This window comes from Dunckerocampus dactyliophorus, chromosome 3 (genome assembly GCF_027744805.1).
Source record: "Dunckerocampus dactyliophorus isolate RoL2022-P2 chromosome 3, RoL_Ddac_1.1, whole genome shotgun sequence".
In the NCBI taxonomy this organism is placed as follows: domain Eukaryota; kingdom Metazoa; phylum Chordata; class Actinopteri; order Syngnathiformes; family Syngnathidae; genus Dunckerocampus; species Dunckerocampus dactyliophorus.
The window spans coordinates 22,022,184-22,034,966 of NC_072821.1; the positions used below are offsets into that span (position 1 = coordinate 22,022,184).

Genomic DNA, 12,783 nt, shown 5'->3' on the forward strand with positions numbered 1-12,783 from the left:
CCACATGCACCCCACATATGTAATTACTGTGGCCAATGCACATTCATACATTTCATACGTCCTCCATGCGTATCTAGTAAGTTGGTCGTGTGTTACCCGTATGACGAGAGTGCATCACTTGCACGAAAACCAGGGTATAAAAAGCTGCAGGGGTGCCCACGGCTTTATTTTATACGGTTTATTGGATCTGTATTTGTATTTATCAATGTATATTTGTTGCAATACATTTTGCTATTTACGGTACAGAATATGATGTACAGTATATGCCTGTGGCTAGGCTAGGTCTGTCACGATAAAAAATGTTGCTGGACGATAATTGTTCTACAAATTATTGTCGATTATTGACAACATTTTTGAGACCATTTTTTCATTATTTATATGGCAAAGTAATGAGACTACATCGTGTCAAAAGCAATAAACTTCAATTTTTCAAGAGTATTAACATTGTAATTGTAATGTCAAGAGCTTTTAAGTAAATTAAACAAACAAAAAAGACAAAATAAACCTCAATGGAAATAAAATGGATTATTTGGGCAAAAATTTGCACTTAAATAAAAAATCACAATCATAGCCAAAAACAAAAAAACAAACACGCACACACATGTCAATGTATCAAGGCCGGCAAAATTATCGACTTTGGTTGTTTTTTTTTAGTGTTCGATTAATCGATTTATAATCGTGACAGTTATTAATCGTGACAGGCCTACCTGTGGCGCATCTGCGTATGTGCTGCATGAGATCACAGTTGGTGAATAAAGACGATCTAAATGCTGGTGAAGTATTTTAATAAGTGTCATTAAGGGGAAGGACCCCCAATATTAAGTATGGTTATTGACCATTTATGTTCATGAATTAAAAAAAATGATAATAAATATCACGACACGTGACATCACAGAAGCTCTGTTGTAAAAAAAATTGTGAGTGCAGGAAGTGATGTAGGTCTCGCGTTTGTGCAGAACCGATCGTGTCTCCGGTGTGGATCTTACGTCTCTGGTACCGCGGCGCACAGATCGTGCACAGTTCTTGCAACCTTCATACGAAGCCCACATGGAAACGCAAGATCAGTACTTTTATTGCAAGTTTGATGGACGTTGGTCTTACAACTTACGTGCCTTGGCTGTACGAATGAAGCGACAGCCGTGCGTCTGAGCAGCCTCAGATTTCCTGCGTGGCAGGCACGTTTGGCACACAGGTCGTACGTTGGGTGCGCAGTGATCTTACTCGTTCATGGTCACCACGACTATGTTCTCCACAAACAAACAAAAAATTTGGAGGATGCCACAAATCGCACAGCCCAAAAAATTGTAAGTCCCGTTGTGACCTAGGCTTTAGATGTGATTCTTGACATGACTGTTCCCAAAGACGATATGGCAGTGAGATCAACACCTTCCTCTTCAACACCACCATCCTGTTTTAACATGATTTATTTATTGAATTCAATAGTGTTTCTCAGCTCAATAACCCAAAATAAAGCCAAAGAAACGTCACAGCATTTTGATAAAAGAAGGTGAAAAATACTACATTGTGTCTTTGGGAACAGTCGCACGTTCAGTGAAGGTAAAAGTAATATTAAATGTTAACTTATCCTTTTTGTTCATCATTTTTATGCATTTGCATTGTTTCATGAATGTAAAATGATAATTGTAAAACCATAAAAAGTGTTTTGTGTGAACAAAGTCCACTGCTGATGACATCATAGACGGGTGACATAGCCAACTTCTGGTTCCGGTTGCCATTTTGTTAGCAAGCTCGGGATGCTAAGAAGAACATTTGTGATTAAAAATACATTAAGAACACATTTGGACTCACACAGCGTATTAATAATATGACCGGTCACGTGCCATATTGTAAGCAAATGGCAAAATGTATCCATAAATTTTTGATGTTTAACCGAAATACACGCTAACCGGGATGAAAGCTAAAATGGTGCACACACTTTGTTTGGTTTGCTTAGTGTTCATACTGACACTTTTATCAATGAGCCCAAGGCTGCCTCGTAAAAACATATGCATCAAGGCACAACCTGATTGGACAGGTTTTAACATTTTGTGTTGCTGTCGTCTGTTAAATACCGTAATTTCTGAACTACAGTTGTCCCTCGTTTATCATGGTTAATTGGTTAACTGGTAACCCGACCGCGATAAGTGAATTTCCGACAAGTAGAACACAATCTTAAAAAACTGAGTATGTTTGTAGTTAAGCATAGAAAACCTGTTTGTGACGTTGTAATTACAGGTTTTAACATAATTAGAGCACTGTAGACATGAAATAACACCACTTTTACGGTCCTATTATTCTTTGTTTACAACACATTGCGCAGGCTACGGGATCACGACAGGGACACAACAGACGACCGCTGCTAGCATAGCAACCTACTGAGATAACTAGTTAGCCTCTCCAATGTACTTATTCTAAACTTCAGAAAAGGGAAGAAGGGAAGAAGAGCAAAGAAGCCAACACATACCACTTCCACACAAAATGAGAGGAGAACCTTTTCTTCCACTCCATCTCAACAATGGCATGTTTTTCAATATTTTTTGACTAACAATAGTCGATAGTCAACCATGAAACAGCTATCATTTAATTATTTTTTTGAAAAACCACAGTATGGTGAGGGAGCAATATTCTAGCCATGATATAGAGGAGGGTGACTGTATAAAGATATTTAGTACACAGAAAAATGTTACACAGAAAGATTTTTTTAAACTTTTGATTAAGTAAATGCTTTTTTCCGAACAGTGCGTGTAATACGGCCTAGTTAAACCTGAACCTACCAGACACCAACACCTACCGACACCGCTCTCGGTGTCACTTTTTAGTCTTGAGACAAATGAGTCTTGAGCTGTCTTCTTCATCACGCAGTAGTCCAGCCTTGCGAAACCCGTTGGTGATAGTGGATTTTTTCACACACTATAAACCTTGCAATCCTATCTCCATTCAGTGTTCCCAGTGTCACTCGTTAGCTCCGATGATGAGACGTGAGACGCTTTTTTACACTGAGAGTTCCCAGCATCTTCCGGGGCACAAGCAGTTCAAACAGAAGCTGTGGTAATTCTACTATGAAACTTACTTAAGTTTTGTCAGATTAAAACACAATCGCTGCAAGACTTCAAAACACATTAGTGTCCACTTTACTCGTGCAAATCACTACATGTAGCTTCACTCTAAGCATCATTGGGACTGTAGTTATTTTTGCCATAAATTAGCCGCATCACTATATAAGCCGCAGAGCTCAAAGCATGACAGAAAACTAGCTAGCGACTTATACACTGGAAATTACGGTAGTTGCAATTTCAGTATGCTTGGCTGTCATTCATATTTAAGCTAACACTTGACACAAATGAACCTGTAGAGTATCTTCCCTAGTTTGCTGTAACCTGTTTGACTCAACACAGCTTGAAGACAAATGCTACTAATGCTACCACTTCAAGGTAGCATGTTTCAGGGTTAAGACTGCATTGGGAGAAATAGGATCAAGTAAGTCAAGTGTGTATTGGGCCCAAATATATCTATTTTGGAGAGTGAGGTTTTTCCATCCTTCAGCAGTTATTTTCAAGCACGTCTTTTCCCCCTTTCTGATAGATGTTTCCCATACTGCAGACTACGAGGCCAAGTCGTTTGGTCTCCCATGTGCCCACAAAGCCACACAGCTTTCATGTGCCAAACTCCGAGCAAGCAGTGACATGAGGGCTTCAGCACTCTGCGGTCAGAAGCCACTTCAGAAAGATGTGTGTGTACAACAGAAAACAGAAGCCCCACACTGGGCAAAACCGTGCTGCGTCCTTCTGGGGACGGAGAAGAAGCAGCAGCTTAAGCAGCTTAGTGATGGAAAAGTAGAGGAGAGCAGACCGAGAAAGGAAATGCTAACTGCTCCTTATGTGAACACAGTGGAACCTCTAAAGTCAAATGCCCTGAAGTAGAACATTTCGAAATACGCTCTTCAGTCAACCTGAGAGTTTCCACTCTATGCTTTAAATGCATCCCACCTTTTCTTCAACACATTGTTAAGTTGTAAAATTTTACACTGTTTGATGTTAGCATCTCATTGCACCAGTCACCAGTTCAGTGTGCAAGAGCATCTGGGCAATGTGGAGAAGTGTTGTTTGGACAACTTTCACAAGACTGTGTGGCTTACACAGGTGTGTAGTGTTTGCACTTAGCAAGTGACTTTTAGGTTTAACAACTGGCAAAAGTAAATTCACTAGATCCCACTCTATATTAAATGTTATGCAGCAGGGACTCGAGATGGCTGCTAGCTAACAAGCTAGTGAGCTAGCGAGCTAACCAGTTAGCCTCAAATTTATTTCTTCTAAACTTAAAAAGCCACAAACTTACCATGGCTGACTTCATGCAGTGTTAAGGTAATGTAATGTAAGGTAATGAGTCAATGTTTTGTGTCATTACTGCCGCTCAGTGACCAGAATACATAACTTGTCTTTCATTGGTTTTACTAATAAAAACCAATCAGTCTACCACTAAACATCCATCCATCCATCTTCTATACCGCTTCTCCTCATTAGGGTCGCAATACACAATAGTGAGGGAGCGATGATTGAACCGCGATAATGCGAAGGACGACTGCACTGTTGATATTAGGTATGTCCGATTTTGGCCTTTTTGCCGATAACTGATATTGTTCATCTCTCAGTTTCCGATTCCGATATCAACCGATACCGATATGTGTAACATCACATATCTCCTGTTGTGAAAGGACTAAACTGGACAGGACTGGACTGATTACCTTAAGTATTATTATTATTATTATTATTAGTAGTAGTAGTAGTAGTAGTATTTATGTATATTGCACTACAAATTTGACGTGATCTGTTCCATATTTATTTATTTATTCTTATTGTATTTTCTTATTTTCTTATCTCTCATCTATCTATCCATCCATCCATCTATCTATCCTGGCCATGTGAACATTAAAATGTCCATCTATACAGCATTTTTTAAATATCGGTTTTCATTATCGGGAAAAAAATCTGATACCAATGTCTACCGATATCACATTTATATGCAATATTGTGAAAATATTATCGGTGAGCCGATATTATCGGACATCGCTCGTGTTGGACTGTATGAGTTCTCACTGAAGCAGTGTGAAAGGGCAACATGTGCAAGCAGAAACAGCAGGACATGAGAGCGAGACTGTGCCATGACTAAATATACTCTCTGCACTAAACTTTCACGAGGAACCGCTCATGCCCCTCGGAGCTGCGGTAGTTTGCCTCAACCTGTCTTCATTCAGGTGACGCATGGAGGAGTGTGGTGGCCTCAGGGTGCCTGCCAGGACCTATAGTCGCTTCTCCTGTCAAAACTACAAAGTGGTAAGGAAGCCACGAAGGAAGGGAGGGCGTGCAAGGAAAGACTGCGAGTGAATGTTGCTCTGTGCTGTCAAAAAAGCGACAAATAATGTTATTTATCGGGAGGCTTAATTTGTTTAGAAATTTTAAAGAAGTGAAATTGTTTAGAAAACAACCCACGAGAAGGTAGCGACTACAGTATGGGGTTGAGTTGAGTGTAAGAGAGGAAAGGGTCAGCTTTAAATAGAAATATGAGGGTGGAGAGCAGCCCAATTTTATTATAGAAGCTCCCTGATAAAGAAAGGTAACATGAATGTCCAAATGGCACTCAGTGGAAGGAGTCTTCATTAACTAATCTAGTGTGCCATGCTTTAATTCATCATTTCTTTAGAAAAATGTAGAAGAAGTGAGTGTTGTTGCTGCCTTCCTTTGAATGAAGACAATCCACTCACAGAAAGCCTCTTGTGAGAGATAGCGATATGTAACAGCTTTGTTCCGTATGCTTCTTGCACATGTATGAAGATTACTACATAATGGCGTGTACAATGCAGAACTTTTTGGGTAATCCACTGGACCCTGAAATGAGTAAGACTATTAGCCCCAAAGTTATCAGCATAATGGTTTTCTGGAAATATCTGGGCTGTTAACACATGCGAGGAAAGTGCTTTAATGGGCAGAGACAGAGGTGTTTCTTTTTCTTTTTTTTTTTTTTTTTTACTCCTTTTGTCATTTGGATGAATGTGAGAATGTAACTGCTGGCTGTTTAATGCTGATGCTTGAACTCCACTAGAAACACTTGGCTACTTGAGAAAATTCAAAGTTCTTCCAGTAATGCCAGTAATGAAAAAGTGGAAGAAACCACAACTCTCCTGTGTACAGTACATAAGCTAAAAATATGCATTACAGTTATCTCCCGTTTAGGATGGTTTATTGGTTCCAGACCCGACCGTGATAAGTGAATTTTCAAGAAGTAGGATTCCTTGTTTGTAAATTGAATATTTTTGTAGTTAGAAAACCAGTTTATGACCTTCTAAATATGGTTTTAACATTATTAGAGCCCTCTATAGTTGAAATAACACCCCTATAGTCACCTTCACACTTGGCAAAATCACAGAAAATAAGCCATTTAAGATATAAATAAGACTTGTGCCCATGCGTGATGCTGTAAATGTGTTTCCTTGCAAGGGGAGCTGAGTCGAGGGGCCGACAGGAAATTTCAGAGTTGTGTTTTAGCTTGGTGTGGGTCACGGTTGCAACATTAGCCGGTATTAGGGATTATTGTGCCTGTTGTGAGATCATTCAAACCTCCAAAAAAAGCCTGTTGTTCCGGCAATCAAGCCTGGTGGTTGTGTGTCTCACTGAACATTACAGTAACATTACTGACACCTAGTGACCAGTGTAGAATATTACATATCTTCGCAACGTCTTTGAATGCTTCTTCTGAATGCCTTATATTTTGTAATTTAGCTCATTCAACCATGTTTATGCTTGGAAATGCTTAATTTAGGCAAAACATATGTAAACATTGTTTACATATGCATATTTTTCACTAATAATAGGCCATATTCAACCATTAAAAAGCATTACTTACTAATTAATATATTTTTGAAAAATATGAAGTTAAGCTGCAAAATTTGAAGCTCGAAGTGGCGAGGGATCACCGGATAGCAAACATATCAAACATTTAGCCTTCATAGAAATAACCGGTTTCACACTCATTCAAGGCTCCCACCAGGCCAAATCTTTGTGTATGTGACTGGTTTGACTGAAAGAATACCTTTCAGTGCAATTCTGTTTCACTCCAGATTTGTAGGTAGCGGTAATGCGCATTGCAAAGGCAACTGCCACAAAGTGCAGCGTTTTTCCCGGCAGCTCCATCTGCTTCGTCTGACCCACTTTGCATCAATGCAAGTGAAAATAAAATTCCTCCATCCATACGTTTATCTGGATCTGCACCAAAATCACATTGATTTTTCCTTGCTCAAACACGACACACTTTAAAAAAAAAAGATGCTGGAAGATGCAGCGCTGTAACACTACTATCCCCCTATCTCTTTATGCCACACTAGCCTGGTGGGGGAATCCTGGATGTGTGGCTGATTTGCACGTTTATGTCTGAATGAATGAGTCATGGCAGCTTGTCACAATCTCTGAAGAGCTAAGACTTCTGTTGGACATGGACAAGTGTGTCCCCTCCGTTTTGTTGTCACACGTGGAGAGAAAAAATGTAATTTGTACAGCCAAGGAGTTATTCTCAATACATTGCCTAGTTGCTCATGTTACTAAACAGAAACAATTCCCAGTGCAGGATGTCAACAGGCTTCAAAGGTCAGGGCAGTTGCCATAAGGTCCTGAAGTGTCATGTGGCTTGATTTGATGGTGGGAATGTCCCGGGCAGCAGAACAACACCAGTTTTGGGAAAGTTCTGTGAATGGTGGGATTCCCCCAATATGTATAGGTAATATGTGTCACTCTATTTATATGACAGTTCTGAGTGTCCCTGTCAACCTTTTTTTTCATTTGCCTACCTGTCAATGGTGTATGATATTGGGGGATTGGTGGACAAGCCATTGTGGTGCTAGTGTTGTTAACGAAGTTGTGTAAACAGTCTGCGCAATCTTAGTCAGATAGTAAAATGATGAATGATTGTTCCAAGACTTTTTTTATTTGTTCATTAACTAGTGAATGATCGTCGTGCATATATTGGATGGTCTATTATGCTTCTGACCATGTCTTTGCTTACACTGTTAATTTGTATATACAGCAGACTCTCGCTTTTTGTGGGAGTTACGTTCCAGAGCCCATAAAAATGTCTATTATTGCCACACAGTTCAATCAGGCCCCCGCTCCAAACCCCTCCTGCTAGCTATATGTTGACGTTCCGCTCCGATTTCGAATCAACATGTGCAATAAGAGTGACTGTTGTAATTGTTAGATTGAGTTTGTTTTTCAGAGAGAAGATTATAAAGTTGTTCTTGGGGTGTGGGTGACAGGCAGTGTGCTAGCATTAATTTGCTTGCGATTATGCACTGAAAAAATAAGCACTTTAGCACTCAATAATGTCATCAAACCTTACCCTTATGCATTCCCACACAGTATCGGCAGTTGAGAACAAATATGAGGTGAAAGAAGAAGGGGAACAATACAGTCTAAGTTTATCTGTGCAGCGTTGGAAAAAGTTACCACACGCACACAACTATGGTGCGTTCAAGAAACACAATGAAACAAAACAACATAAAATACAGAAACTGTGAGATTTCTAACCCTATATTCTTTTACGAACAAAATAGCAACCCTTAATTCCAAAATTAATCTGTATTTGCATAAAATTTTATGATTTTATTTACACATTTTTTATTATCATTGCGCCTGAAAGTTTGCCCGCCCATGGACCTACCGCGGACCTTTCCGCAGTATGCGGGAATCCACTATGCTGTATCACATGCATTGAATGTAAGTCACACTTCACAGCTGGAGGGGATGCCATTTGATGTCAAGTTTTTGTGTCATCCACTTCCTGAGACATCTTACTCCATTTCTAAGCTCAAATGCCTTTCTGGTCTCGCAAAGAAAGGAATACTTGACAGAGGTTTAAAAGCCAAACGTTGTGACTTGCCCGCTGTTCTTCTTCTCAAACCCCCTCAACCAGGCCATGCTTTTTCTTGCCCCCAGGCAATGTGACTCCCCTGTGTTTTCTCACTCTGTGACTGACAGCTACCATTTCACCTCGTTTTTAATTACAACTCATCCCTTCTATTTAGTGGCCAGGAACGACATCAAAGGAAGCCAAATGCACACACAATAGCTTGCGAACTTTGGACTTCCTTTCCTCCATGAGCAGCCAAGTGTGTGAATGGAAAGGACTGCGCTTTACGCTGCAGTTTGAAGGACTTATCTTACCCTGCATGTCACTCAGGTCTAACAAGCTGTGCGATTGAAACGATGCTCTTCTGTGTTGGCTGTGTAATGTGCGGTCTTGTACCGCCGTAATCCGTGTAGATGAGCGTGTGCAGCATGTGAGTGGCTTTGAAGTGAGCACACCTGTTGCACGCCATCACCAGTGCACTGATTCGTCTGATGAGTGACACAACTCAAAGCTGGGCTTTGTTTACAGTGCAAACACAAAGAAATAAGGCTCGCAATCGTGTCATATGCATCGGTGATCCCACAGTTGCTGCACACGCTGGACTTGAATTACAGATAGAAGAAAGGAATTCTTTTGTAGTTTCTACATTGAAAGAATCGGAGAAATCAGGTTAAACATGTATAACCGGCTTGCTTGTCATTATATTTAGAGTCCATATCTACAAGCAGCAGTTTATCAGAGCGCTTTGCACACTCTGAGCTTATTTTGAAGAGAGAGTTGACTTCACCTGTAAAACACAGATGATCAGATAATAGACATGCACAAAAAATGCGCTCTTCTGCAGAAATCTGTTGCCTCTTTCTTGAAAATTGTTTGTTGAACCCAAACTGTTAAATACAGTAGGTCACTTAAAAACGACTACCATCTTCACCCGACAATGTGAAAGCGGGAGCAACAAAGTGGAGCATCTTGTTCATAACACAGGCGCTGTTGTTGAACAAGTGGGGCAGCATGGTTTTACAGGATATTACAATTTAATGGCAATCTCATGCAATCTCTGCCTTTAAAGTTAGACATTGTGGTTATCAGGATTGTTGCAATGATGCTGCAAAGTAGGACACACTTGTTTCGCAGGGTATGTTTGTCAACTTGTGTTGTCAATTCGGTATGATTCAGCATGTTTCCTCAAGCTTTGTGTGTCCACAAAAACTGTAACTTTGGACCAACTTTCATTGACGAGAAAGAGATTAGTAAATGAGGATAGCAACTAATTATAAAGGATGCTATTCAGATTATTCAGATGCTTGCTCTGCCCCCTCCCATCTTCCCCTAGGCAGTGAAGGGTCTTTTTTTTTGTCCCCAGAGAGTGATGTCAGCACGGCCCCATTGAAAGCAGCCGCCGTGTGCTCCAAGATGAATGCCCCGGCTAAGCACAATGGCCCCAATTTGAATACCAGGCAGATATATGCCAGATCGGAGTCCTAACAAAAGAGAGACGGCTACTCTCTGCTCCCATTCAACCGTGTTTTTATTTTATTAGCGCCGTAAAACTGTTTCCACCATTTATACCTTTTGTACTTTTCAAGTGTTAATTGACACTCAGGATGTGACAGTTTTGTGCCCTTTTGGGAAGGATCTTTTTGTTTGTTTTTGCTGGCTCATAACTGAGCGGTTGTGTTGGTTTGTTTGTCCGGCTGCAGATCTACACTGACTGGGCCAACCACTACCTTGCCAAGTCAGGACACAAGCGTCTGATCAAGGACCTGCAGACGGATGTTGCAGATGGAGTGCTCCTGGCTGAAATCATCCAGGTTGTAGGTAAGGACGGACAGCTTTTGAATTTACACACAGTGATTGATAAATGAAGCATGTGACTGACTGACTTTAATACTGCAGGTCGTATTATTGTTCCTATTTGCAGACAACTTTATGCAACGGAATGAGTTCTGTTTTAATGGTTACAATGCTCCTTTTTCATGAAGGAAAGTTGGCAACAACAATTTTAATTTGTCAGAGTCACAGGGTTTAAAAGATGTCCACATGATAGCAGCACTCTGATGACGTGCCTGTGAAAATAAGTTTTCCTTTCTACTTTTGACCTTTACCCTTGTCATCAACACTCATAGCGTCATAGCCTGCATGCTGCCAGGCAGAAGTAGGCTGGCACCAGCTGACTGTACCTCAGCATGTTACAGTGATTTGATATGTAATATGATTTATAGAGCTTGGTCTCTCACAGAAGAGTCTCATTCTATGGTCTGCATGTGATTCTTTTTTTTTTTAATATAAAAAAAAGGCCACACGGTAGCCGAGTGGTTAGAATGTTGGCCACAGGGTCAGGAGATATGGGTTAGAATCTTCACATCTCTTTGTGGACTTTGCTTGTTCTCCCTGCACTTGCGTGGGTTTTCTCCGGGTACTGCGGTTTTCTGCCACATTCCATAAATATGCATGTTAGGTTAATTGGCCACTCCAAATTGTCCATCATGCTTTTCACAATTAGATCAATATTAATATGACCTATCCATTTATTATTGAAACATAGTTTTTGGGCTATATATAAAAAGTGGATCCCCACATATTTGCGATTCAGCATTCACGTGCCACCAAATTTGCGGATTTTGTTCAATTTTTATTTTTTGTTTACTTGTTGATAGTAAGGGAACATCGTATTTCAGTTGACTATTGGTCATGGTTTTTAATGACTATTTTAGTAAGTTATTTTCCTATAACTTACACATTGCAGTATTTGTGTTATTTTGCACAAACAGTGTTTATTTGTGAGATGCATCCAGTGGCATCACAGTAAAAGAAGCATAATATGTTCATTGCACAAGATGTGACTTGATGTTAGTTTGAGGGAGGAGCTGCTGCCAATATTGGTATCCGCTGATATCAGTATTGATAGTGAAGAAAAAAACAAAGTCAATAACTTTGCCGGCTTTGATAAATTGACAAATCCACGCATGCACGTTTGTTTTCCTCTGCACTTCCTCGGCTCTCTTTGCCACCCAGGCTGGATGACAAAAGGGTTCACCCTGCATTCGTCTGTGCGCATTAGTGCTACAGTGGAATGAACGGAGAGAGTGAACCCTCGTCTCTTCAACCTCTTTCCCAGTACGTGGAGTCGAGGGTACTAGTGAGTGGCTACACAGAGTGCTAGCAGCAAGTTAGTCTCGTGAGCGAGCATAGGCTAACATTAATAAAGGCACAAAAGCGATGGTTTCTACCCCGGATGCCACAACCCGGGTGTGGGAATATTTCGGTTTTGAACAGAATGAACAAGTTAAACGCACGAACACCGACGAACCGATATGTTGCATTTGTTCGAAAGTAGTGTAGCAGTTTGATTTGGCATAAGTTGATTAGTCATGTCTGTTGAGTGGATGACGGATGATATCATGTAAACGCGACTGTTGTTATAAAGTGTAGTTGGCACATCGGAACCGACACGTGCTCTCCAAAGTGCACAAATTTGTGAGTTTTTGTCCTTCAAAGACTGGCTCTATACGCCCTACACCTCGGACGCTACAGTAGTGACGAGGAAGAAGGGCAACACAACCAACTTGTATGCACACCTCAAGCACAACCATCCTGTCTAATTTCCCCAACTGGGGGAAAAAAAAAAACGCTGGCAGTGCAGCAGGGCCTTCGTCCCGACAGTCAATGCTTACTGAGGCGTTTGGTCGGCAAAGGACATAAACAAAACAGCTCAAAATGGTGCACACTCACAGTGTTGTTTGCTATATGTTGAGCCTTCCTGTTAAGGAATAACACCAATGTTCATTACGTACTTATTCAAGTGCAATTTTGTTTACGGAGACTTTATACTCCATTATATTTATTGTCTTTATTGTCGTGAGTGCTTTTTATTGGAGATAGAGAGAGTTA

At 40.5% G+C, this 12,783-nt stretch overlaps 1 protein-coding gene across 9 annotated transcripts in view; it reads left to right on the plus strand.

Moving 5' to 3' along the window:
• nav2a (neuron navigator 2a) overlaps positions 1-12,783 on the plus strand; it is a 229,267-nt gene that overhangs the window by 133,470 nt on the left and 83,014 nt on the right. For all 9 annotated transcript variants that reach the window (XM_054769967.1, XM_054769969.1, XM_054769961.1 and 6 more), the window contains one exon: positions 10,593-10,710. In XM_054769967.1, the coding sequence (XP_054625942.1) occupies positions 10,593-10,710 (118 nt within the window). The remainder of the gene's footprint in view (positions 1-10,592; positions 10,711-12,783) is intronic.